The following is a 25,042-nucleotide window of genomic DNA, read 5'->3' on the forward strand; positions in this document are numbered from 1 at the left end:
CTGTGGGGTTGGGAACATGAGTTAATAACATCACAAGGGGAACTCTTATAGAACTTTCCAGACAATGTTGACACACATTTTGTCAGGACGATACTGACCAACAACTTATGAGTTTTCAAATTATGCCTCACAAGGCATACTATGTACAAAGATTATTAAAATAGTACATAGGGTATAGGCGCCGACTCAGTGGGTGCTCCGGGGCTTGAGCACCCATGGGGAAAATTTAGCAGGTGCTGCACATCCACCAGCAGCCAAGCTCCCTACTCCTTGCCTCCTTCTCTCCCCCGCTAGTGCACCACGTCACCGCTCCTCCCCCTGCAGCCACCTAACAGCTGTTTAACTGCGCTTAGGACTTTCCAGGAGGGAGGGGGCGGAGCGGGGACATGGCGTGCTCAGGGGAGGAGGCAGAGAAAAGCAGGGCAGGGATGGGGATTTGTGGGAAGGAGGTGGAATGCAGGTGGGTCGAGGGTGGTGCAGGGGCAGGGCCAGGGGCGAGGCGGGGTCGAGCACCCACTGGGCAGAGGGGAAGTTGGCGTCTATGATGTAGGGTGTGAATACAAGAGCGTATTCTGTCACAGCCTCATTGCCACATGTGGCAGGGAGTTCCACAGGCTAAACCTGCAGGACAGAGACATTGATTTTGCCCTTTTCAATCAGTTTTAAATGTGATTTCATTTCCTTGTGTGGTGTGGAAGCACATAGTGACAGCACAGCCCCTTTCACTCCCACAAACACACACACACAATATTTAGAGACAGTTTGAAGTGACCTGAGACTTCAGACAAGGCAGGCAAATGACTCTGAGAGCTTGGTTTTATTGGAAGTAACCCAGAAGCACCTCAAGGCCCCAACTGAGATCAGGGCTCCCGTTGTGCCTGGTGCTGCACAGACCCTGAGATCTGGGCCCCGTTGTGCCAGGTGCTGCACAGATTCACAGTCTCTCCCTCCTCAAAAGAGTTCACAGTATAAAGAGAAAATTATTCTCCCAAAACGCAAACAGTGCCTCAGTGAGATTTAGCCCCCTCTGCTGTAATCCACTAGACCTTTCTCTCCCCCAGATACAGGAGTAGAACCAGCAGTCCAGTGCCTCCTGCTCTAACCACTAGACCCCACTCCCGTCCACAGAAGGGTTAGAAGCCAGGAGTCCTGGCTCCCGGCCCTGCCAGGGATGCTCTGGTTGGAATGTTTCAAGCTTAGCAAGGGGCATCAGGATATGGATGCGGAGGGTCCCACGTAGTGTTGCCACCTGGATGATTTTTAATTGGCTTTCCTGGTTTTTGCCCTGCCTTACCTGTTGCCCGTGAAAAGATTGAACGTATTGGGGTTTTATGTCCCTCTGCCAGATACAAGCATGGGCAGCCACACGTGCAGTGAATTTGTAACTACTATGCACGACCCATCGCTGGGAGCACTCTGACAGCAGCACGCCAGGCCCTGCTCAGCCTGCCAAACCGCGGCAGCTCCCCTCAGCACCAGGAAGTGAGCTGGGCCCACAGCTCTCCAGCAGGGAGGGGTAAGGAGCAATATGGGAGAGGCAGGGGCTGCTGGGAGGGGAAGCTGGGGGAAGGCTCCTTCCTGTGTTGAGGCTCCTGGAAGGCGCTGGGTGTGGGGGCTCATGGTGGGTGTCAAGGTTCCTTCCCCACTCTGAACTCTAGGGTACAAATGTGGGGACCTGCATGAAAACCTCCTAAGCTTACTTTTACCAGCTTAGGTTAAAACTTCCCCAAGGTACAAACTATTTTACCCTTTGCCCTTGGACTTCCACTGCCACCACCAAACTTTATCTGGGTTCCTGAGAAACCGTTGTTTGGAAACGTCTTTCCCCCAAAAATCCTCCCAACCCTTGCACCCCACTTCCTGGGGAAGGTTTGGTAAAAATCCTCACCAATTTGCATAGGTGACCACAGACCCAAACCCTTGGATCTTAGAACAATGAAAAAGCATTCAGTTTCCTTACAAGAAGGCTTTTAATAGAAGTAAAAAAGAATCATCTCTGTAAAATCTGGATGGTGAAAACCTTACAGGGTAATTAGATTCAAAACATAGAGAATCCCTCTAGGCAAAACCTTAAGTTACAAAAAAGACACACAGACAGGAATATTCATTCTATTTAGCACAGCTATTTTCTCAGCCATTTCAAGAAATCATAATCTAACACATACCTAGCTAGATTACTTACTAAGTTCTAAGACTCCATTCCTGTTCTGTCCCTCGCAAAAGCATCACACAGACAGACCCAGACCCTTTGTTTTTCCCCCTCCTCTCAGCTTTTGAAAGTATTTTGTCTCCTCATTGGTCATTTTGGTCAGGTGCCAGCGAGGTTACCTTTAGCTTCTTAACCCTTTACAGGTGAGAGGATTTTTCCTCTGGCCAGGACGGATTTTAAAGGGGTTTACCCTTCCCTTTATATTTATGACAGTGGGTGAGGCAAGGGCTCCTGTGTTACCTGGCAAGACAGAAGGGCTGTGGCCACAGGTGTGGGGAAAGAAGCCAGAGCTGTAAGATACCTAGAGGAAGGGCACAGCGTTTGCTAGCGGCCTCACCCATTCACCACTGAACATCTCTTCTTGTCCCCAAACATATTTGTTTGTTGCTCACCGGGGTAGGAGAACAGGCAGCTCGGAGAATCTGTCATTCCCTAACAGAACACAGAAATACACAGAGAGGAGCTGGTGGTTTTGAGGGTCATTTTTGTTGCCCGCTCAGACCGTGTTTTAAGTAGGCTTTGGACGATGAGATTTTTAGCGGTAATTGTCAGCAACCATCAGTCTCACCGCACAGGCATCCAGCCAATGGCACAACGTTTCCGGTGATACTCCTAGTGAGCTTACTAGAGTCCCACCTTACTGTGTAGAAAACTTGTGACCATGCCAGTGTCCTTGGGGCGGCTTGCAGGATAATTACTTTGTACATTTTGACATGTGATGTTGACAATTTGTGGTTTCAAAGGTTATAAATAGGCTTGGCAGAATGCTATTTTTTTTAATAACTTCCACAGACAGTATTGATGTTTATTTCTAACCGTTTTTTTGTTTTGTTTTAATTTTTATTGATTCAGATTTTCCGTTGTGGAAAATTACTGTGGGGATCAAAACCTAATTCTGTAATGACTTTTTAAAAAGGTCAAGCTTTATAACTATTCAAACACAAATTATTAACATCACATGTCAAAATATACTTAGGGCAGGTCTACACTACTGCTGAATCGGTGAGTAGCGATCGATCTATCGGGGGTCAATTTATCACTGTGACATTATTGACTTGAACTGGGACCGTATGGATCATCGTTGCAAGGTCCTGTAGTGGCGCCAAATCTTGTATAAAGGGGGTCAAATAAGGTGTCTAAGGCAAGGTTTTGGTTTGCTGGTTATGATTATGTTGTCTATATGTGTGTATCATTTTTGTAGTTGAAGTATGAATATTGGCTCTGTACTGTCTGTGTTTCAAACTTGTGCTATGCTACTGGGGAACACTCCAGACAAGTTGGTGTCAGCTCTGCCTAGCCTGCTTGATGGCCCATTAAGGACAATCAGCGATACAATTGACCCATTGAGAGAAGGCAGACACGCCTTGCAACTCAGCAAGGTATGCAGGGACCTGCCTACGGAGAGAACTCTGAGGTTTTTCCAGGCCATGTGATGGACAGCTTCACATGGCAAGAGAATTTTAAAAACTGCTGCAGCTCCTCCATCTGGTCTTCAATCCTGATTCATACCTCTGGAGGGACTTGGCTACACTGAAGCTTTGAACCAAGGACTGAATGACCCATCCCAGCTGGGGATGTTCTCCAGAGACTTGATTTGAACCTGCAGTTTATTCCATCACTGCTGCAAGCGTGAACCAAGAACTTTGCCATTACTGTATGTAATCGATTCCATTTAACCAATTCTAGCTCTCATCTATATCTTTTCCCTTTTATGATTAAACCTTTAGATTTTAGATTCTAAAGGATTGGCAACAGCGTGATTTGTGGGTAAGATCTGATTTGTATATTGACCTGGGTCTGGGGCTTGGTCCTTTGGGATCGAGAGTACCTTTGTTCTTTTACTGGGGTATTGGTTTTCATAATCATTTGTCCCCATAACGAGAGGCACTGGTGGTGATACTGGGAAACTGGGGTGTCTAAGGGAATTGCTTGTGTGACCTGTGGTTAGCCAGTGGGGTGAGACCAAAGTCTTCTCTGTCTGGCTGGTTTGGTTTGCCTTGGTGTGCATAGAAACCCCAGCCTTGGGCTGTAACTGCCCTGCTTGAAGCAATTTGTCCTGAACTGATACTCTCAGCTGGGTCCCGCCTGAACCAGCATCATTACAATCACGTCTAGTCTAGATGCGATAAATCGATCCCTGAGCGCTCTCCCATCGACTCCTGTACTCCACCGCCAAGAGAGGTGCAAGCAGAGTCAATGGGGAGTGGCAGCAGACGACTCAGCGCCGTGAAGACACCGCGGTAAATCGATCCAAGTACGCCGACTTCAGCTACGCTATTTTCGTGGCTGAAGTTGCGTATCTTAGATCGATCCCCCCCCAGCGTAGACCTGGGCTAAGTCAATAGCCTCAAATCCAACTCTAAGAAGTTCTCAGGCAGCATTATTCTTACTTTGCTTATCTGCAAATTTTGATTATTAGCAATAGAAATATTTTGCCAGCAGTTTATGTGCGTGTGGTGAATACAACATTTCCCGATAAAAATCCAGTCCTTCCAAGCACAGTTATAAAGCTTTAACTTTTTGAATCTCAACCTCTACTGCCATTAAATAATTGTCTGACCTCCACATACAGCCCGGCCCCCCCACACACACATAAATTCCCACAACTGGGATAATCTGAATCGATAAAAATAGAAAAAAAAAGATGCTTAATACCCACAATTTTCCACATCAAAATTTAAAATCGATGGAAGTTTAAAAAAAGGCCGAAAATAAATTTCAACATTTTCCATCAAAATTATAAAAAGAGAAAGAGAATTTGCCCCAGCCTAATTTCAGTAACGATTGGCTCTAGTTGGCACTAGGACGCATTTTGTTGGTGGAAGGGTGTCCAGTGACCAACATAAGCGGGCAGGGGTGAATCTGGAGCAGCCCAGAGGGAGGACAAGCTGGGGGCGTTGGCGCATGGGGGGCTATTGTTTGGGGACATCGGAAGCAGGGGGTTTGCCAGCGGAGGAGCTCTGGGTCGGGCCAGGCCCCTCGCCCTCCACGGCGTCCTCCATCATCTGCTTGTACTGGCGCTTGAAGAAGCCGAGCTGGAAGGAGACAAAGAGGGGAGATGGTGAGAGGCAGACAGAGACAGGCTCATGGTGGAGGAGCAGGAGGGATGGGCCGTGGGAACCTATGAAGGAAAAATCCTGATACCTCCGCCACCAGCTGGGAGAGCCACAGGCCCCTCCCCGAGGGTGATGGGCTGTAGGGGGGGGGTTAGAGCCCTGCCCCACTCACCTTGTAGAGAGCTGCTGTGTTGAGAGCCAGCAGGACCAGGCCCCCCATGCTGCTGCCCACGATGATGGGCAGGTAGTTATAGACTGCGAAGCGCTCCACCACCGTCCGCACCTGGGGGAGAGGAGCTGTGAGATGGGGACTCAGGAGTCCTGACACTATCACACCAGACCCCACTTCCCCCCAGAGCAGGGACAGGACCTAGGAGTCCTGGCTCCCAGCTCTAACCACTAGCCGATGCTCTCTCTATCCCGAGTGCAGTCACTCTGGTACCTGGAGCTGGATGAATCCCTCCTTCTGGGTGTATTTCTTCTCCTCGTATTCAATCCAGGCCTCGCTCACCAGATTCACTTTCTGCTGCTGAGTCTGGAACAGAGAAATTCACCGTCCCTGACTGGAAATGACACAAACCAGGCAGGAGCGTCATCCCAGAGAGACCCAGAGAAATTTACAGGGATGACCCAGCCATTCACACAGGGATCCCTTGCCCGGCACTGAGATGCAGCCACCTCTCGGGAGGGGCTCAGGGGCTGTTCACACGGGGGGATCTCTTGCCTGGGGCCAGGAGGCAGTGGCAGCTCTCCTACCTGGGAGACCCACTGGAAGCTGACGTTCCCTTTGATCATGAACTCCAGCGGCTGCTGCAATTCCAGGGAGGGAATTCGGCACTGGATCTTCTTACAGGTGGCCACGGAGCAGTCCTGGGGCGGAAGGATATCGCCGGGTGAGGTAGGGGACGTGCAGGGGTTCAGCCTGGGCATAAGGGTCTCAGTCTGTCTACAGCAGGGGTCCCTCCCACAGCCTAGCCCCCAACTCACTGTCTATATTAGTGCCAAGGGAAGGGGCTGCTGGGACCCGCACTGGCCTGCACTCACCAGCAGGGGGCGCTCGCTCATCTGCTTCACAAGGTCCTTTGAACTGGTCGTTCCCACCTCACTGGTGCACTGAGCCAGCTGGGGCTGGGGAGGGAGAGAGACACGGTGTTAATGGGGGCGGGAAGGGGACACGGGGTCTTTCCCCTCTATGGGGTGCCGGCTACAATCTGGCCCCAGGGCAGGGGACTGGCTGGCTCCAGTGGGGAGGGGGAACATGTGGCCTTTCCCCCCTAGGCATTCTGTCCCAGCAGGGGGCGCTGTAGGGCCGAGCAGGCATCACTGGGCCCATCTCACACACACAAGGGCAGGGAGAGGCAGGTACCTTGGAGGGGACGACCTCAGAGGCGTCCCACACCCGGACCCCGCTCAGCTCCACAGGGAACTGGAACGTGACCGAGATGGGGACGCTTCGCTGCCGCAGGTTCTTGACCTGAAAGAAACAGACTCGCTACAGGGCACTGCAGGAAGAGAACCCAGGAGCTCTGATCCCCAGCCCCTGATCTGACCCTCAGACCCCACTCCCGTGCCAGAGCTGGGGATAGAACCCAGGAGTCCTGGCTCCCTGCCCACCGCTTCCCTTTCCCTCCCCCTCCGTGCTCTAACCCACTAGATCCCATTCAACCGCTTCCACTCCCTCCCTCTTGCCCCGTCTCCCCCCTCGCGCTCTGTGCCGCCGGCCTCACCTCATACCACTGTGTCACTGGCACACTTGTCCCTGCCCCCTTGGAGGAGAAGTTGACGTACTTGGTCGACTCCTCGAGGCTGGGGGAGGAAAAGGACGGAAGGAAGGAGAGAGACGGGAGTGTGCTGGATGGGGCTGGAGAGTGGCGGTGGGTGGGGACGCTGTGCTGCAGGGAGTGGAGAGGGGGCCCCAGCAGGGGGCGCTCTCCCCTCTGTCTCCGCACGGACCTACCTGGTGAGGATGACGAAGATGCCGTACTTGACCGGCAGCTCCGCCCGGTGAATCATGCGCTGGGTGATGGGGCCGCCATTGTCACTGGGGGAGGGGAGGGCAAAGGGGAGAGACGTGAGGAGACACAGGCAGATAACTGGCAGGGAGGCTGCATCACAAGCCACTGCCCTGTCCTGTTCCCTGCACGGCCCCCTCCCACTGCCCCCACCCTGACCCCTGGCCCTGCACGGCCCCCTCACCTGCTGGCCTTGGCCGTGATCTGCAGCCTGTTCCCCAGGTCAGCCTCAGAGGAGACGTCGAAGGTGGCCACGAAGACGGCCTGGAAAACACAGGGGTTGAGAGCTTCTGGGCCCAGGGCCTGGGGAACTGCCAGAGACTGCGGGGCGGGGGAGGCACAGGGGACCAGGGGGACTGTTGTATGAACTTAGAAGGAGGCAAAGGTGTTAACATGACCCTGTCCCTGTCCACAGAGAGCGCTAATCTGGTTTGGGATCCAGAGACCTCAACCTACTCCATGCCATGGCAACACACCATTAACTATCCTTTTTAGGACCCCAAAGGGGGGAGGGAATAGCCCCTCCCCTTCTCTCCCCCAGTAAGGCCTGATTTCCAGCTCCCCAAAGTCTGGCCCTTGGTTTGCAGCCCTGGCAGGGGCTGACTCCAGCCCCGGAGTGACCTCAGGGCTCTGTTTGCACTGACTCGCCAGGCTCCCTGGGGCACTTTCCCCAGCACATCACTTGTCACGGGCTGGGCTGACCCCAGGGAACTGCCCATCTCTGCTCCTAGCTGGGCTCACACGAGGGTTGCCAACTTTCTAATTGCACAAAACTGAACACCCTTCCTCCTCTCCTGCCCCACCCCTTTTCTGAGGCCCTGCCCCTACTCACTCCAGCTCCCCTCCCTCAGTTGCTCGCCGTTCCCCACCCTCTCACTTTCACTGGGTTGGGGCAGAGAATTGGGGTGTGGAAGGGGGTGAAGGCTCCAGCTGGGGATGCAGGGTCTGGAGTGGGGTCAGAAATGAGGAGTTCAGGGTGTGGGAGAGGGCTCGGGGCTGGGGCAGGGTGTTCGGGTGCGGGAGGAGGTTCAAGGTATGGGCTCTTGGAGGGAACTTGGGTGCTGAAGGGGTCTCAGGGCTGCGGCAGGAGCATGGAGTGTGGGGTCTGGGAGGGAGTTAGGGTGTGGGAGGGGGTTCTGACCTGGAGTAGGGAGCTGGGCTGCAGGAGGGGGGTTGGGGTGCGGGCTCTGGCCGGGTGGCGCTAACCTCAAGCAGCCCCCAGTTACCAGTGCAGTGGGATTACTGTGGGCTCCCTGCCTGCCCTGGCTCCATGCTGCTCCCGAAAGCTCCGGGCCACTAGGCAGCGGCGCGGGCAGGCAGCTCTGTGCAGTGCACACTACCAACGCCCGGTAGGCACCGCCCCCACAGCTCCCATTCGCTGTGGTTTCCGGGCCACTAGGCAGAGGCGCGGGCAGGCAGCTCTGTGCAGTGCACACTACCAACGCCCGGTAGGCACCGCCCCCACAGCTCCCATTCGCTGTGGTTTCCGGGCCACTAGGCAGAGGCGCGGGCAGGCAGCTCTGTGCAGTGCACACTACCAACGCCCGGTAGGCACCGCCCCCACAGCTCCCATTCGCTGTGGTTTCCGGGCCACTAGGCAGAGGCGCGGGCAGGCAGCTCTGTGCAGTGCACACTACCAACGCCCGGTAGGCACCGCCCCCACAGCTCCCATTCGCTGTGGTTCCCGGGTCACTAGGCAGAGGCGCGGGCTGGGGGGTGGGGGGTCAGCGCACAGAGCTTCCCTGATCTCCCCTGCCTCAGGGGGCTTCAGAGACATGCCGGCCACCTCCAGGAGCCCCGTGCAGCCAGGGCAGGCAGGGAGCCTGGCTTCGCCTCGCTGCACCGCCAACCGTACTTTTAACAGCCCGGTCAGCGGTGCTTATCGGAGCTGCCAGGGTCCCTTTTCGACCGGTCATTCCAGTCAAAAACTGGATGCCTGGCAACCCTCGCTCACACCTGGGGAGTTCACATGCCAGGGCTGAGGCCAGGGCCCGTCCCTACCTCATCTCCACTCCGGAAGATGGGGTAGTTGATGTGGCAGGTGCTGTTCCTCTGAGTCTGTTCCTCGGAGCCCACGGCCGAGCTGCACTTAATGGCCACGGCCCTCCTGTTAGACTGACCATGAGAGACCAGCCAGTGAGAGACGTAGACCACAGCACCCCTGACAAGCCCCCTGCACACTCCCTGCAACTCAGCACTGCTGCCGAGCCCCCCCCCCGGCCCGCTCCCTGCAGCTTGGCGCCCCCCGCTCCCCACAACTCAGCTCCCCTATCGAGCCCCCCACCTGCTCCCTGCAGCTCAGCAACCCCTGCTGAGCTCCCTGTCCACTCCCTGCAGCATGGCTCCCCACTGCAGAGCCTGCCCCTCATGCCTGGTGTTCATTGGGGTACCTGGAGCAGCAGGACCCGGCGGTAGGACAGCGCAGCCGGGTAGAAGAACCGCACCATGGTGCTGTAGGAATTCTCCCCGTGATTCTGGATGGAGACGGTGGTGTTGAGTTCGGGGGTGACGCCCACCACCAGGGTGCTCAAGCTAAGGGGGGAGAAAGGGGTGAGCTTCCTCAGGGCAGTGTCCTGGATGCTCTGTGAAATTCTTCTAGCAGAGTCCACCCGGGGACCCCAGCGCTGTGAGCTTCCAGCGTCACCCTGTGACACTACGCCCCATATTCTTCATAGAGCTACTGTTGTGATATGAATATGGCATAACTAATTTGTATTTTATGCAAGATGGGTCACGTGCGGTATCACTGGAAAGGTGATGATTTACTGAATGTGATTGTCCTATTTGTTTGGGGATGGGGCTCAAACAGGGAAACAAAGGATTCCCACCACATGTAAATCCTATATAAGGCAGGGAAGTGAGTTTATCAGGGCTGGTTCTTCACTAAATCCCTGCCCAAGATGACTGCTGAAAATACCTAAGATTGATCTGGGGAAGAAAGGACTGGACCCAGGCTAGAAGGTGTCTGGCCTGTGAAAGGAATATCTGGGGTTCGAAGCTGCAAGCAAGAGCGGTTTGTCTACAAGAAACTCTGCAACCTGCTTAAAACAACATTTAGGGTGAGAAATTACTACTCATAGCCAGTTTCTTTAGTGTATTAACCTTAGTTTGCATGTTTGTTTTATTTGCTCAGTAATCTGCTTTGATCTGTTTTCTATCCCTTATAATCACTTAAAAGCTATCCTTTGTAGTTATTAAACGTGTGTTTGTTTTCTCTCAACCAGTTTGTGCAAGTCATAACTGGGGGGCAAAAAGCTGTGCATATCTTCCTCCACATTGAGGGAGGGGTGCTTGTCATGAGCTTATGCTGTACAGTTTTCTGTGTAGCACAAGACAATACAATTTTGGGTTTACACTCTTGTGTGTACTTGAGTGCCGGACATTCCCGAGCTGATTCTTCCCATGCAGAGCTGATTTCAGCGTCTGTGTCTTTCTGCAGCTGGGTGTGTCCCTACCTGGGTGTGTGCTAGAGGAGGCTTGAGGGTCTGGCTCAGCAGAACAGTGTAAGGGAGACCAGGCTGGTGGAACCAGCGGGCTCACTGCTATCCCCAGTACATCGGGGGGCACCCCGGAGTGGGAGGGGGCAACCCTTCTCACCCCCCATCCATCAGCACTGGAAATCTAACAAGATCTCCAGCTGGATGTTGAAGATCCGAAGCGTGATCAAGCCAAATGTGTCCCACCATGGCAGGTGTTTTTGGCAGGAGGATTCAGTGATTTACCCAGAGAAATTGAAGGAGATTTCTAACTGGTCATCGCAGCGGTCATCTGTGCCACAGTCCTTCTGAAACGGGAGCTGGTTGGAGACCCAGGAGAGCAGGATCAGAGTGGGTGGGGAGGGGTCTGCAGCACCACCTGCCGGAGTGACACTGCGGGGACCCAGGGACCCTCCTGTTACCCCAGCACCTCCCAGCCCCCTGCACTGGGGGACAGATAAACCCATCATCAGCCCCCCGCACCCCACCCTTCAATCTCACCCTCTGCCCAGGGGCAGTTTCACACTTCTAGGAGTGCCATGACTGGAGGACTGGCTGGCTTAGGGGAATGGGGAACAGGACATGGGATCTTTCCCCTCTAGGGGGCCCTGGCCAAAATAAATATTGACAATTGTCTCGTAAAAATCTTTTTTTTCTTAGCCAAAATATTTGGGTTTTTGGACAGAAGTTTTGGGAGCTTTGAGGAGAAGTTGGAATGTTCCCATGGAGGGGAGATGCCGAGGCAAACTCAGCATCCATCTGTCACCCTCGAGTGGCTGTGCTGTGTAAAGGGGATTAGGAGGCTGCTGCTGCCTCTGAATTTTCCAGACTCTTGCATTCAAACCCCGCGGTCACTGGTTCAATCCCTGCAGCAGACCCACCGCGGGGCCTGGCTCTGGCAGCTTACCAAGCCTGCAGACACCGTGGTGGAGTCCTCGCTCAGGATGGGTTTGAGGTTGCTAGCGGTAGAGATGGGCTCCCCCATCAGGGTGTAGTTGAGACGCAGGGTGATGGGGGTCAGGGTGTCCTCTGGGCAGAGCTGGGGAGACAGAGAGACATGTCGGTTTGTTCTCTGGGTGATTTGGGAGGAAGGGGCAGAGTTGGAGGGACAGACACAGTGGGAGGGGAAGGGGTTAGGACCCCCCACACTCACAGGAAACATTATCCGGTACATCTCACATCTCGTCTCGATGCCGAGCCTCAGTTCCCTGCTTAGGACGGGGCTGGTGGAGTTGAAGGCGGCTCGGATCTTCATCCGCCCGGGGTCCAGAGCCAGGCTGTACTGGATGGTGCTGGAGATCCTGTCACCTACGGGGAAGGGGAAATGAGGGACAGAGAAATTGAGAGCAGGAACTTCAAGGGGAAATGGGACACAGGGCTTTGCCCTTCTAGGGGGTGCTGGTTCCGATCCATCCCCAGGACAGGGGACTGGCTCGCTCAGAGGGGAGGGGAATGGGGGGTGGGGGTTTGGTCTGACCTAGGCTGTCCCTGGTGCTCTTAGTGACAGTGAAGCAGACCTCTGCCCTGCTGGCCTCCGTGTTGAGCTGCTCCTGCCCCTGGCAGTGGAAGGCTGAGGTTGGGATCTTGGGGGGCTGGAAGCTGATGGAGACCCCGACTCTGAGCACTGGCCGGGACCTGCCATGGGAGGAACAGAACCGTCACCCAGCTGCTCTCTGCAATGGAGCCAGGCCCCCTCCCTCCCCTGAGCCTCCCACCCAGCCTGGATGTGCTCACAGCACCCAAGGGAGATGGGTTATGGACACGCAGCTCTGCTAGAGGAGATGCTGGGGGGCAGAGAAGGGAGCAGCAGAGCTGTCCTTGTGCCATTCTCCAGCTGGGGGCAGCAGTCACAGACACTCACACTCAGAATACTACGGCCTTGTCTACACTATAGAGATTTTTTCTACAAAAGGCAGCATTTGTCCACAAAACACTGGAGGTTTACACACGACAATGTGACTTATGGCGACAAAACTCTCCTGTTTTGCCGACAATGTAAAACCACCTCGACGAGAGGCTTCGAGCTTTTGGCGGCAAAGTTTTGTCGACAAAGTGCCAGTATAAAGACTGCGCTTGGTCATGTTGCTGTGATTGGCCCCCAGGAGGTGTCCCACAATGCCCTTCCTGAGAGGGTGACCGGGTGTCCGATTTTCAAATGGAACAACCGGTCGAAAAGGGACCCTGGCGACTTCGGTCAGCACTGCTGACCAGGTGGCCTTTAAAAGTCCGGACGGGGGTGCTGCGGCTCTAAGGCCAGCTCGTCCCTTCCTGTCCTGGCTGGCACCGGGCTGCGCCCCAGAATTGGCCAGAAGGTCCGGCCTCTGGGGCAGGGGGGCACGTTCTCTGAGTGCTGGCTCTGCACTCCCCGGCCAATGGGAGCTGGGGCCGGGGGGTGGGGGTGCCGGTGGCAAGAGTGGTGTGTGAAGCCTCCTGCCCTCCCACCTAGGACCCAGACCTGCTGGCTGTTTCTGGGGTGCGCATGGCAGTAGGAGAGCCTGCCTTAACCCCCCCCCCCGCCCCCACTGCACTGCTGAGCAGGAGCCGCCAGAGGTCAGTCCATGCCCCAATCCTGATTCCCAACCCCGTGCCCCAGCCCTGAGCCCCCCCCACCCAGAGTCCCCTCTTGTACTCCAAACCCCTCATCCGTAGCCCCACCCCAGAGCCAGCAACCCCAGCCCAGAGCCCTCACCCCCTCTGCACCCCAACCCCTTGCTCCAGCCCAGAGCTCCCTCCCACACCTTGAACTCCTCACCCCGTCCCCACCCCATAGACAGCACCCCCAGCCCACAGCCCTCACCCCCTCCTGCACCCCAACCCTCTGCCTCAACCCACAGACCCCTCCCTCACTCCAAATCCCTCAACCCCACACCCCAGCCTGGAGCCCCCCCTACATCCCAAACCCCTCATCCCCAGCCGCACCCCAGATCCTGCACCACAGCCGGAGCCCTCACACACCTCAACTCCCTGCCCCAGGCCAAGCCCCCTCCTGCATCCTGAACCCCTCATTATTGGCCCCACCCTGGAGTCCACACCCCCAGTTAGATCCCTCACCCCCTCTCACACTCCAACTCCTGCCCCAGCCCAGTGAGAGTGAGTGAGGGTGGCGGAGAGCGAGCCACCGATGGAGGGGGAATGTAGTGAGCGGGGGCGGGGCTTTGGGGAAGGGGGAGGGCAGGGATAGGGCCTCAGGGAAGGGGCAGGCATTCGGTTCTGTGTGACTAGAAATTTGGCAAATCTACGACCTGACCGCCTGATCAACAAGCACCTGCCATACCTCAGAGAAGTACCCCTTCCTATTGCTGTACAGATTGGGTGCTCACGATGTACTGCCTGACCAGCTCCGGTGTGTTCAAAGCAGTGACCACAACAGTAGAGAGCATTGCGGGGTCCATCCTTTCACACAGAGATGGTGGGCGCACAGTAAACAGGGGGTGTTAAAAATGCCACTAAAATTGGTCGGAAGCCCATGGAATGCTGGGACAGAAAACAATGCATCATGGGACGCTGAGCGAGCACCCATGAGGCGCTGCGATCCACTCCGCCTTCCCTCAATTCCTAGCTGCAGAATGTGGCGAGTCGCACCCTGGGATAGGTACCCACCCAGAGCCCTGCTCTCACTGTCAGTGCCAGACCACCAAGTGTGGATGCGCTCTGCCGACACAAGGAGCGTAGTGTGAACATGCAATAGCGGTGAAATTATAGCGCTTCTTAATCGCGGACAGAACTTCTATCAAAAAAACTCTGTAGCGTAGACAAGGCCTGAGACTGCCATGTGGAGCAGCGCAACGACACAGAGTAACTCACCTCAGCAGCAGGACCTGCCCTTGTGCCCCCACCGCGATGTCTGGCAGTCCATCCCCCGTCAGGTCTCTCCCTCCACTGGCGGCCTGGCCAAAGTAGTGCAGCCTGCTGGGAAACTGTGACCCCTCGATGCGCTGTGGAGCAGAGAGAGCAGCAAGGGGTGGGAAAGGGGCGTCTGTTCTGTATAATGGGTACTAGGGGGCAGTGGAGGGTGAGAGGTAGGAAAGGGGCGGCTGTACTGTACAATGGCACTAGGGGGCAGCAGAGGGTGAGGGGTGGGAAAGGGGCGGCTGTACTGTACAATGGGCACTAGGGGGCAGTGGAGGGTGAGAGGTAGGAAAGGGGCGGCTGTACTGTACAATGGGCACTAGGGAGCAGCGGAGGGTGAGGGATGGGAAAGGGGCGGCTGTACTGTACAATGGCACTAGGGGGCAGCGGAGGGTGAGGGGTGGGAAAGGGGCAGCTGTACTGTACAATGGGCACTAGGGGGCAGCAGAGGGTGAGGGGTGGGAAAGGGGCGGCTGTACTGTACAATGGGCACTAGGGGGCAGCGGAGGGTGAGAGGTGGGGAAGGGGCAGCTGTACTGTACAATGGGCACTAGGGGGCAGCGGAGGGTGAGGGCTGGGGAAGGGGCGGCTGTACTGTACAATGGGTACTAGGGGGCAGCGGAGGGTGAGGGATGGGGAAGGGGTGGCTGTACTGTACAATGGGCACTAGGGGGCAGTGGAGGGTGAGAGGTGGGGAAGGGGCAGCTGTACTGTATTATGGGCACTAGGAGGCAGCGGAGGGTGAGGGGTGGGAAAGGGGCGGCTGTACTGTACAATGGGCACTCGGGGTCAGCGGAGAGTGAGGGCTGGGGAAGGGGCGGCTGTTCTGTACAATGGGCACTAGGGGGCAGTGGAGGGTGAGAGGTAGGAAAGGGGCAGCTGTACTGTATTATGGGAACTAGGGTGCAGTGGAGGGTGAGAGGTAGGAAAGGGGCAGCTGTTCTGTATTATGGGCACTAGGGGGCAGTGGAGGGTCAGGGGTGGGAAAGGGGTGGCTGTACTGTACAATGGGCACTCGGGGTCAGCGGAGAGTGAGGGCTGGGGAAGGGGCGGCTGTTCTGTACAATGGGCACTAGGGGGCAGCAGAGGGTGAGGGGTGGGAAAGGGGCGGCTGTACTGTACAATGGGCACTAGGGGGCAGCGGAGGGTGAGGGGTGGGAAAGGGGCGGCTGTACTGTACAATGGGCACTTGGGGTCAGCGGAGAGTGAGGGGTGGAAAAGGGGCGGCTGTACTGTACAATGGGCACTAGGAGGCAGCAGAGGGTGAGGGATGGGGAAGGGGCAGCTGTACTGTACAATGGGCACTAGGGGGCAGCGGAGGGTGAGGGGTGGGAAAGGGGCAGCTGTACTGTATTATGGGCACTAGGGGGCAGCGGAGGGTGAGGGGTGGGAAAGGGGCGGCTGTACTGTATTATGGGCACTAGGGGGCAGCGGAGGGTGAGGGGTGGGAAAGGGGCGGCTGTACTGTATTATGGGCACTAGGGGGCAGCGGAGGGTGAGGGGTGGGAAAGGGGCAGCTGTACTGTATAATGGGCACTCGGGGGCAGCGGAGGGTGAGGGATGGGAAAGTGGCAACTACAGGCTAATAGGCACTAGGGGGCTGTGGGGCCCCATCATGTCTCTTTGGGGCTTTCTGGTGACCCCTTCTCACACGGGCTGGGCTCACCTGTCTATACTGGGGATTGAGGCCTCCCTTTTCCCCATGGAAGATGTACAAGGCCCCGCTATTGTCGCTCTCCATGGGGGCCCCGATGGCCACATCCGTCTGTCCGTCCCCGCTGATGTCCCCGATTTCGGACATGCTGGCCCCGAAGCGCCCAAACGCCTGCCCCATCTGCCCCTGCAGTGTCTTGCTGCAGGTCAGCGTCACCCTCTGCAGGTCCCATCCAAAAAGACACATGGGGAAAGGTTCAGCACTGACTGTCAGCAGAGAGTACCCCCCGCACTGACCCCCTTTCCCTCTCTCTGCAGCACAGTGCCCCTTGGTGCCGCTCTGGGGCATCGGGGCCAGCTCTGACTGGCAGGGAAAAGCTTCCCCGAACGATCCCCCCCCCCCCATCCTACTTCCTGGAGCACCACGCCTGCTACTGCCATGCTAATTGTCCCAGCATCACAACCCCATGGCAGTGCAGGCAAAGAAGAACCCCAGGCCATCCGTCTTCCCCCTGGCTCCATCCTCTTTCTTACCGGCCAGTTAATCAGGCAGTTATAGACCCGTCCTCCATTCAGAGGTGTATGGTACATGGGGGCTCCGATTAGAACCAGGTCCGTGCTCCCATCTCTGTCGAGGTCCACAGCGCACAGTGTACCCCCAAAATATGAGCCAATCTGGAGAGGCAGATAAGTCACCCCTTTCATTTAGTCACCTCCTCCTTCTTCTCCCACTGGGACCCTTCTCACCCTCTGGGGATGAGGATTCAGTCCCAATCCTCATTCCATCCTCAGTCGCAGCCTCTCGCTGCACAGCGGGTGGTGCTGTTGCTGAAAGGGTTCTTGCACAACGAGGCAGCTAGATCTTGGAGAGACGCTGAATGCTAGTTGTGGTGCAATTCTTTCTAGCGGCTGTTCTAGCACGAGAAAAGTTTATTCACTGACTGAGTCACTCTTGTAAGTTCTGTTCCGCTGGAACGTATAGGCAGTTAGATCTTGGAGAAATTCACTTCGTTCGTGTAGTGTGATCCTTTTCGAACACTGCTAATATCACTAGTAATGTAATTTTCCTTGCCTGAGTCTCTCTAGCCCAGATCCACAAAGGTACTTATGTGCCTAACCCCCAGACTTAGGTGCACTGAGATTCACAAAACCTCTGCATGGCTGCTGCTGATCCCTTTAGGTGCCTAACCTGACTTGGTGCCTATGTTTTTGCAGTAGAAGCTCCTTATGTTGCTGCCTCAAGGGCAGGGCATGTGCACTCCTGTCTTACTCTAGGCAGCCAGTTGCCCATTTCCCACCACACCCCAGCAGGATCCACAAACTGGGGGAAGACAAACGCTCCTCCACCTGTAGGGCACCATCTGGTATGTGTGGTCAGAGGAGGACTTGAACAGGGGTCTGCTATTTCTTAAGTCAATGCCCTAACCCCGGAGCTGAGCGCTCCCTCGGTCTTGCCTGTTAAAGTTATTCCAAATTAATTGACTCATTAAATATCAGTTGGGCTGCACAACGTGTACAAATCACAACCACCCTAAGGCCCAGTGGTGAGGGCACTCCCTGAGAGACAGCAGAACCCTGGTTAAAGCCTTCTTCCTCATCAGGCAAAGCAGGGACTCAAACCAGGGGTTGTTCACGTCCTAGGTGAGAAATCTAACCACCATCTATAAGGGAGGCCCTCCCTCTTCTCCTCCGGCTGGTTTGTGAAGATCGTGGTGGCTCTGAGCCTGCCTACTGGATGAGGCCCGACATTTGAGCTAGGTGGAAGAGTGCCTATCTTCCCCCCATTCATGGATCACTGGCAGGGCTAGGCGCCTCCCTGAAGCATCACAACGCCTAAGTCCCTTGGTATGTCTGGACCTCTGTCTGTATCGGTCTCATGAGCTCTCTCTAGACTGTAAGTGAAGGTAACAGCAGTGGGATATTGGAGAGAAGCTGAATGTCAGCTGCGGTGCAATTCCCTAAACCAGTCAAGTTTATCCCCTGCCTGAGGCTCTCTGACTGAATCGTTCGTGAAGGTGAATCCAAACACAAATATTACACCATATCAAAATCTTACAGGCTTCCTCCAGCCCTCTCTCTCTCACACCCACACTCCATATTACCAGTAACACTCTCCATACCTGCTCTCCCAGCACCTCTGATCTGGGTGTCCATTCCCCACCCTTGGTATCTCGGAAGAACAGGATGACTTTGCCAGCGTGTTGGTAGCGAGGGGCCCCGACCAAGTAGCTGCTCTGCCCATTGGCTGTGATGACCTGAGACGAATAACCTCAAAGGAAAAGAGGGACGTGGGGAGGTGAGATGGGAAACAGCCCTACAACAGTGCTGCACAGAACTTTCCCAGAACTGAGATGCAGCCACCTCTGGGGCGGGGCGCGGGGGCTGTTTAAATAGGTAAGGGAAGCTCGGTGGGTTTGTTCTTACCGAGGTAAGCATCATTCATGTCAGTGGAGGTTCTGGATACGTTGATGAAGCTTGGCTTCCCGCTGCTTCCGTACAGGTATACCCCACCAGACCAGTCATAGGCTCCTACCGCTCCCAGCACAGGCCCATCCTAAATCGACAGGGACGGCAAAGGGGGCCGATTACAGGGAACAGACAGCACAGCATGTATTTACTAGACACACCCTGGGGCCAGGAGTCACTCACAGGGGACAGCAGGGAGCTGAATCCTTCCTGGGACATCTCCAGCTGGAAGGAGCTGCCGCTCTGAGACTGGGTACCTGAGGACAGAAACAGACAGACAGACACAGGAGAGATCATCATAGACAGTAAAGGCCCCGTGTCCCATTCCCTGAGCCAGCCCGTCTCCGCACCCTTGAGGCTGGATTGGATCCAGCGCCCCCTAGAGAAAAGGCCCCGTATCCCATTCCTCAGCCCCTTGAGCCAGCCAGTCCCCTGCCCGGGGGCCCCCGGATGAGAAAGGCATCAGGGGCATTTAGGGAGGAAGATTAATGGATACATGTTGGATGGGGAAAGAGAGAATATTTGGGGCCTATTTGGGCTCTGGATTCCCAGCAGCTCCCCGTCCCATCTCGGCCTTGAAAACCCATTTCTAGAGCCCCAGGGCCAGTGCGGCCCCTCCCCTGGCTTTGGTACCTTCGATACCGAATATCTTCTCCTGCAGCTGGTTCTGGATGCCCTGGAGGGCATCGAAATTGTCCACCCGGAAGACGTGCTCCTTGGTGGGCTCAGAGGCGATCTCCTGGAGCTCCCGTTGGGCAGTAGCTCTGGAGAAGGCCTCACCAACCTTCACGGCATAGAGGGAGGTACAGGAGAGACCAGGGCATGGGCGTCACTCACAGCCCAGAGCCCTGGGCCAACACCCACCCGCCCCGAGCCCTGCTGGGCCCTAGAGAGGCATGGCTCAGTCAGCGCCATGTGCCGCTCTGGTGAGTGGGGGGTGGCGGGCCGCTGGAGCCTGGAGTTATGGAGCCTGCCCCATTTCAGCACCGAGTTGTGTCGGTTGTACCAGCAGCAGGGCACAGGGGTCTCCTTGCCATGGGGATTGTCAGCGCTCTGGGGCCCAGCATGACTCAACCTCCAGGGCGTAGTGAGGGGTGAGTGCGGGCAATGTCTCCGGGGGACACCTCAGGGCAAGGGGTGAAGGGCCGGGACCACTGCGCTTGTCTGGGTGGGTTGTGTGCAGTCAGTTCAGAGGTGGAGTCAGGCACCTCCCCGTTGCTGGGCCCGACGTAAGCAGCAGACAAAGGTCAAACAAGATCCAATGGCTGGAAACGGAATTTACACCCATTCAGATTGGAAAGAAGGTGTCAGGTTTAACCGTGAGGGGAATTAACCCTTGGAGCAGCTCACCACAGGCCGTGGTGGATTCTCCATCCCTGGCAATTTTTATCTCAAGACTGGCTGGTTTTCTAAGAGATCTGCTCTGGTTTCAGCAGGGATTATTTGGGGCAGTTCTCTGGCCTGTGCTCCATGAGAGCTCAGACTAGATGACTGCAAAAGTCACTTCTGGCCTGGGAATCTATGATTCTAAACCCGAGTTTGTTGATGTAAGGCTTACGTCGACCTAACTCTGTAAGCGGCCTCGCTAAAGTGTAGCTCCCACCCATGTAACTCGTCCACCACACCGACTTCATAACTCCACTTCCGCAAGAGCCGGTGTACTGAGCTCAATGTAGTCAGGTCGGTGCAGTGTCCGCATAGGCACCACATTGCTTATATTGCCTGCGGGCGCTGGCTGTCAGGGCCCCACCATGCCCCACGCTGACAGTTAAGTCGGTACAAGCGCTCCTGGTCAGGACGTGCACCACCAACAGAAGGAGGATAATGTGGACATGAAAAAATGATTGAATTACTGAGGTGGCTGTGTGACAAGGTAACTTAAGTCGACTTTTAAGTTTGTCGCGTAGACTTGCCCTTTATCTTGCTGCTGATGCTCATTTCAATCTCTTTGGCTCAGCAGTTTCATGGAGATAAGTGTCAAGTGACTGACACCAATTTGGGGAGGATCAGAGCCATTGTTTGAGCCCTAGGTGTGTGCAGAAAAAACTATTAGAACCGGGTGATTTTGCTGTTTAACCGGGGGGGCTGTATGTCAGGAGCCCCTAGTTCAAGTGACCCCAAATCCTAACCTGTGTCCCCATGAGGAATTCCAAATTTCATGGCAATCTGAGTCAGCACGTGGACAGTAGGGCAGGGAGAAAACCCAACCTGTAACTAGACAGCTCTGCTCAACCTGAACAAGAGAGGAGCTCCAGCTCTCCTATAACGTCACACGTTGACCCAGTTACAACCCTGGGTCAGTTCTTTTCCCTTATCTAATGGGAACCTGGACAGGGGCTCAGATCCCTACTAGTTCTCCACATGGCCGCAGCTCACCCCGATGGCGTAGCGGATGATTCCAGCTCTCTCAGCCTCGGGGATGGCATCTGAATAAGAAAGCGGGTCGTTGTATTTCTGCCCATCTGTGATCACAATGAGAACCTTGGTGGCCTCATCCCTAGCGCCTCTCCCAGAGGTGAACAGCTTCTGCCTGGAAAAGGGGGGGTGGGGAATGCCTGGGAGGGTTATTGATACGTAATAACACCTAGCTCTTGTCCACTGCTTTGGCATTGCAGATCTCAAAGTCCTTTACAAAGGGGGTCACTGTCATGTCCCCATTTTACTGAAGGGGAAACTGAGGCACAGGGAGGGGACATTCCTTGCTTAAAGTCACATGGCAACAGAGGCTCAGAGCTTGCAATAGAACCCCGGAGTCCTTGCTCCCAGCATCCCCACCCCACTCTAACCTACTAGTGCCCTCTCCCCTCCCAGAGTTGGGGACAGAGCCCAAGAGTCCTGATGCTCCCTGCTCTAACCACTAGTCCCCTCCCACAGCTGGGGATAGAACCCAGGAGTCCTTACAGCCCATTCCCTGTGGAGTCAGCACAGGGAGGAGGGCAATACCTACACCACTTCCCGGATGGCAGTGGCTGTGTGTGTAGTTCCACGAAGCTGCTTAACACCCTGGAGAAGGTGATCATGGTCGTGACTCCTCCTGTACTGTAAGAAGTCGAAGTGCTCTCTTAATTCGTGCGAGTACTGCATGAGGGCAAACTGCGGGAGGAAGCAGGGAAGAAGAGAGAAAAACAACCCCAGTGGTGGAAGGTCAGAAAAGCAGGAATCCGACTCAGTTAAGGGCTGGGGCAGGCAGTCTGGATGTAGCTGGTTCTGTGGGAATTTTTTCCTGGTTTAGGATGCAAAATCTATTGCTCCTCCCTGCAGCACAGCACCCCCTAGTGCCGCACTGGGGTATTGGGGTCAGCACTGACTGCGAAGGGCAGGGTAAGTAGTCAGGGTTCAGCCTCTACCCGTTACCTGCGTGTCGGTGCTGCGGAAACACTTCATGATCTCAGAGAGAAACGTCTTCATCTTTTTAAAATCCTCACGTGCGATGCTGCCAGAGCCATCAATGAGGAGCGCTATGTCTGTGACATATTTAGGACACTCTGATGGGGAGAGGAAAGAAATACATCTGACTCCTGACTCAACTCCACAAACATGGAGTAGAAAGAGCTAGACCAGACCAATGGGTCCATCTAACCTGGTATCCTGCCCCCACCCTGCAACCCCAGATAAGACCAATGGGCCCCCCTGTCACAATATCATCCCGTTCCTGCCATTGAGGGATCGTGAGAGTAGAGCATGACATGCACTGGGATGGAAAAAATACACCACATCCCCCGCCAGAGCTGGGACAGAACCCAGGAGTCCTGATTTCCAGCTCCCACTGACATCCTGAATCAAACCAATGGGCCCACCTAACCTGCTATCCCAACCCATATCGGACCCATGGGACCGTCTAGACCCATCTCCCCTCCAACTTCCCATGGCCCGTTGTGACGTTATTGACATAATCTGGGACCGTATAGATCATCGTTGCAACCAAGGTCCTGTAGTGGCACCAAATCTTATATAAAGGGGGTCAAATGAGGTGTCTAAGGCAAGGTTATGGTTTGCTGGTTATGATTATGCTGTCTATATGTGTGTATCATTTTTGTAGTTGAAGTTATGAATTTTGGCTCTATACTGTCTGTGTTTCAAACTTATGCTATGCTTCTGGGTGACACCCCAGACAAGTTGGTGTCAGCTCTGCCTAGCCTGCTTGATGGCCCATTAAGGACCATCAGCGATACAACTGACCCATTGAGAGAAGGCAGACACACCTTGTGACTCAGCAAAGTATGCAGGGACCTGCCTATGGACAGAACTCTGAGGTGTTTCCAGGCCATGTGATGGACAGCTTGTCTTTGAGACAAAGGAAGAAAGACCACATGGCAAGAGAATTTAAAAAGCTGCTGCAGCTTCTCCATCTGGTCTTCAATCCTGCTTCTTACCTCTGGAGGGACTTGGCTACACTGAAGCTTTGAACCAAGGACTGAATGACCCATCCCAGCTGTGGATGTTCTCCAGAGACTTGATTTGAACCTGCAGTTTATTCCATCACTGCTGCAAGCGTGAACCAAGAACTTTGCCATTACTGTATGTAATCGATTCCATTTAACCAATTCTAGCTCTCATCTATATCTTTTTCCTTTTATGAATAAACCTTTAGATTTTAGATTCTAAAGGATTGGCAATAGCGTGATTTGTAAGTAAGATCTGATTTGTATATTGACCTGGGTCTGGGGCTTGGTCCTTTGGGATAGAGAGAACCTCTTTTCTTTTACTGGGATATTGGTTTTCATAACCATTCGTCCCCATAACGAGGGGCACTGGTGGTGATACTGGGAAACTGGGGTGTCTAAGGGAATTGCTTGTGTGACTTGTGGTGAGCCAGTGGGGTAAAACGAAAGTCTTCTCTGTCTGGCTGGTTTGGTTTGCCTTGGTGTGCATAGAAACCCCAGCCTTGGGCTGTAACTGCCCTGCTTGAAGCAATTTCTCCTGAATTGGCACTCTCAGTTGGGTCCCGCCAGAACCAGCATCGTTACACCCGTGTACCACCCATAACCCCAGAGCGTAGGTCCCCCCCACACCCCTGCGTCACCCCTCACCTGGCTGGGTGTCTGGGATGCGCTGGATCTGCTGGAGGCTCTGGTCCAGGAGGAAGCAGTAGCCGTTGACGTACATGTTCTCCCCACAAGCCCGGTGCACCGTGGGGCCGCACACCTGGGGCACAAGAAGGCACGGGATCAGTAGGTGCCCCTCTGAACAGAGCACTGAGGGTGTGGGAGAGAGCCTGGGGCCGGCTCTCCCCCATGGATATGCAGGGAAAGGCCCTGCCAGGGCAGGGGACCCCCTTGGGGCAGACAGGACCCCAGTCCCAGCACCGAGCTCCCAGAGAGGAGACAGGGGAGTCACACGGTGGCATCACCTGGTTCCCACGCTCCCTGCTATGGCAGCACCCAGTCACTGTTGCCATATCAGTGTCACCCAGTTGCCATGCTCCCTGCTATATTCATGCACAGTCACTGTAACCATGGCGACAACCCAGTTACAATGCTTCCTTCTATGTCAGCTTCCTGCTTCCTTCCAGTCACTGTCACCATGGCAACATCAGCCAGTTGCCTCCATCCCGCACAACATCATCTCACGGTCACTGTTGCCAAAGCATGGATACCTGGCTACCACCATTCCCCACTGCATCCTTGTGCCCCCCTTCCAATTACAGGAGTTACCAACAGCCCTTGCAGTTATTGTATAATCATGGTAACATCTCCCAATTGTTACCTCTGCACCGTTGCCCCAGTCATTCTGACACAGCCCAGTTACTACCATCCATGAGTAGTGCGGTTTGCGGGGGTGGGGGGAGCTGGCCCCGGGAATGACAAGGGAGCAAATATCGGACCCCACTCCCATTTCCCCTCGGTGTGGTACCTACCAGGAACTCGGAGCCTCGGGCAGCCAGAGACAAACCAAGGGACATCTTCATGGCATCGGGAGGCCCTGACAGGAGAGAGAAGCAAACCAGGGTGAGCAGATAAACTCCATTCCTCTCCCAGAGCAGAGGATAGAACCGAGGATTCCTGACTCGCAGCTCCCCCTGCTCTAACCACTAGACCCCACCCCACTCCCTCCCACAGCTGAGGACAGAGCCTAGGAGTCCTGACTCCTACCCCAATCCTATTGCTGCACCCCACAGCACAGGGTGCCCCTACTCTGGATGGGGATCTCCTGGCAGCGTCTGGAGCCCAGATCACACTTGTAAACTTTGCCGGTGTCATTCATGTCTCCCATCTGCAGCGGGGCCCCGACGATCAGCCTGCAGGGAGAGAACAGAGGGGGGCTAGGAGGATGCCCCATCACTCCCAGGGGAGTGGGTCCCACGAGGGGCAGCCCAGCCAG

The 25,042-nt window shown here is 55.2% G+C and overlaps 2 protein-coding genes across 3 annotated transcripts in view; both read right to left on the bottom strand.

The window, feature by feature from the left end:
• LOC142072426 (uncharacterized) overlaps positions 1-25,042 on the bottom strand; it is a 65,599-nt gene that overhangs the window by 4,527 nt on the left and 36,030 nt on the right. The window lies entirely within an intron of this gene.
• Positions 1,952-25,042, bottom strand: part of LOC142072626 (integrin alpha-D-like) — a 33,317-nt gene continuing 10,226 nt past the window's right edge. The window contains exons 3-30 of one of the 2 annotated variants that reach the window (XM_075130074.1): positions 24,856-24,959; positions 24,579-24,643; positions 23,752-23,866; positions 22,076-22,206; positions 21,669-21,814; positions 21,098-21,251; positions 19,355-19,505; positions 18,905-18,978; positions 18,680-18,809; positions 18,376-18,524; positions 16,790-16,930; positions 16,269-16,475; positions 14,558-14,688; positions 12,231-12,388; positions 11,907-12,061; positions 11,661-11,792; positions 11,000-11,073; positions 9,668-9,809; positions 9,279-9,392; positions 7,462-7,541; positions 7,223-7,306; positions 6,993-7,071; positions 6,632-6,739; positions 6,310-6,393; positions 6,022-6,135; positions 5,708-5,800; positions 5,438-5,548; positions 1,952-5,244 (exon numbers count right to left, since the gene is read on the bottom strand). In XM_075130074.1, the coding sequence (XP_074986175.1) occupies positions 5,122-5,244; positions 5,438-5,548; positions 5,708-5,800; positions 6,022-6,135; positions 6,310-6,393; positions 6,632-6,739; positions 6,993-7,071; positions 7,223-7,306; positions 7,462-7,541; positions 9,279-9,392; positions 9,668-9,809; positions 11,000-11,073; positions 11,661-11,792; positions 11,907-12,061; positions 12,231-12,388; positions 14,558-14,688; positions 16,269-16,475; positions 16,790-16,930; positions 18,376-18,524; positions 18,680-18,809; positions 18,905-18,978; positions 19,355-19,505; positions 21,098-21,251; positions 21,669-21,814; positions 22,076-22,206; positions 23,752-23,866; positions 24,579-24,643; positions 24,856-24,959 (3,349 nt within the window). In that variant the 3' untranslated portion in view covers positions 1,952-5,121. Of the gene's footprint in view, positions 5,245-5,437; positions 5,549-5,707; positions 5,801-6,021; positions 6,136-6,309; positions 6,394-6,631; positions 6,740-6,992; positions 7,072-7,222; positions 7,307-7,461; positions 7,542-9,278; positions 9,393-9,667; positions 9,810-10,999; positions 11,074-11,660; positions 11,793-11,906; positions 12,062-12,230; positions 12,389-14,557; positions 14,689-16,268; positions 16,476-16,789; positions 16,931-18,375; positions 18,525-18,679; positions 18,810-18,904; positions 18,979-19,354; positions 19,506-21,097; positions 21,252-21,668; positions 21,815-22,075; positions 22,207-23,751; positions 23,867-24,071; positions 24,122-24,578; positions 24,644-24,855; positions 24,960-25,042 lie in introns of those variants that run through there. The other variant, XM_075130073.1, reaches the window with a different exon arrangement.

Source organism: Caretta caretta, chromosome 6 (assembly GCF_965140235.1).
Source record: "Caretta caretta isolate rCarCar2 chromosome 6, rCarCar1.hap1, whole genome shotgun sequence".
Taxonomy (NCBI): domain Eukaryota; kingdom Metazoa; phylum Chordata; order Testudines; family Cheloniidae; genus Caretta; species Caretta caretta.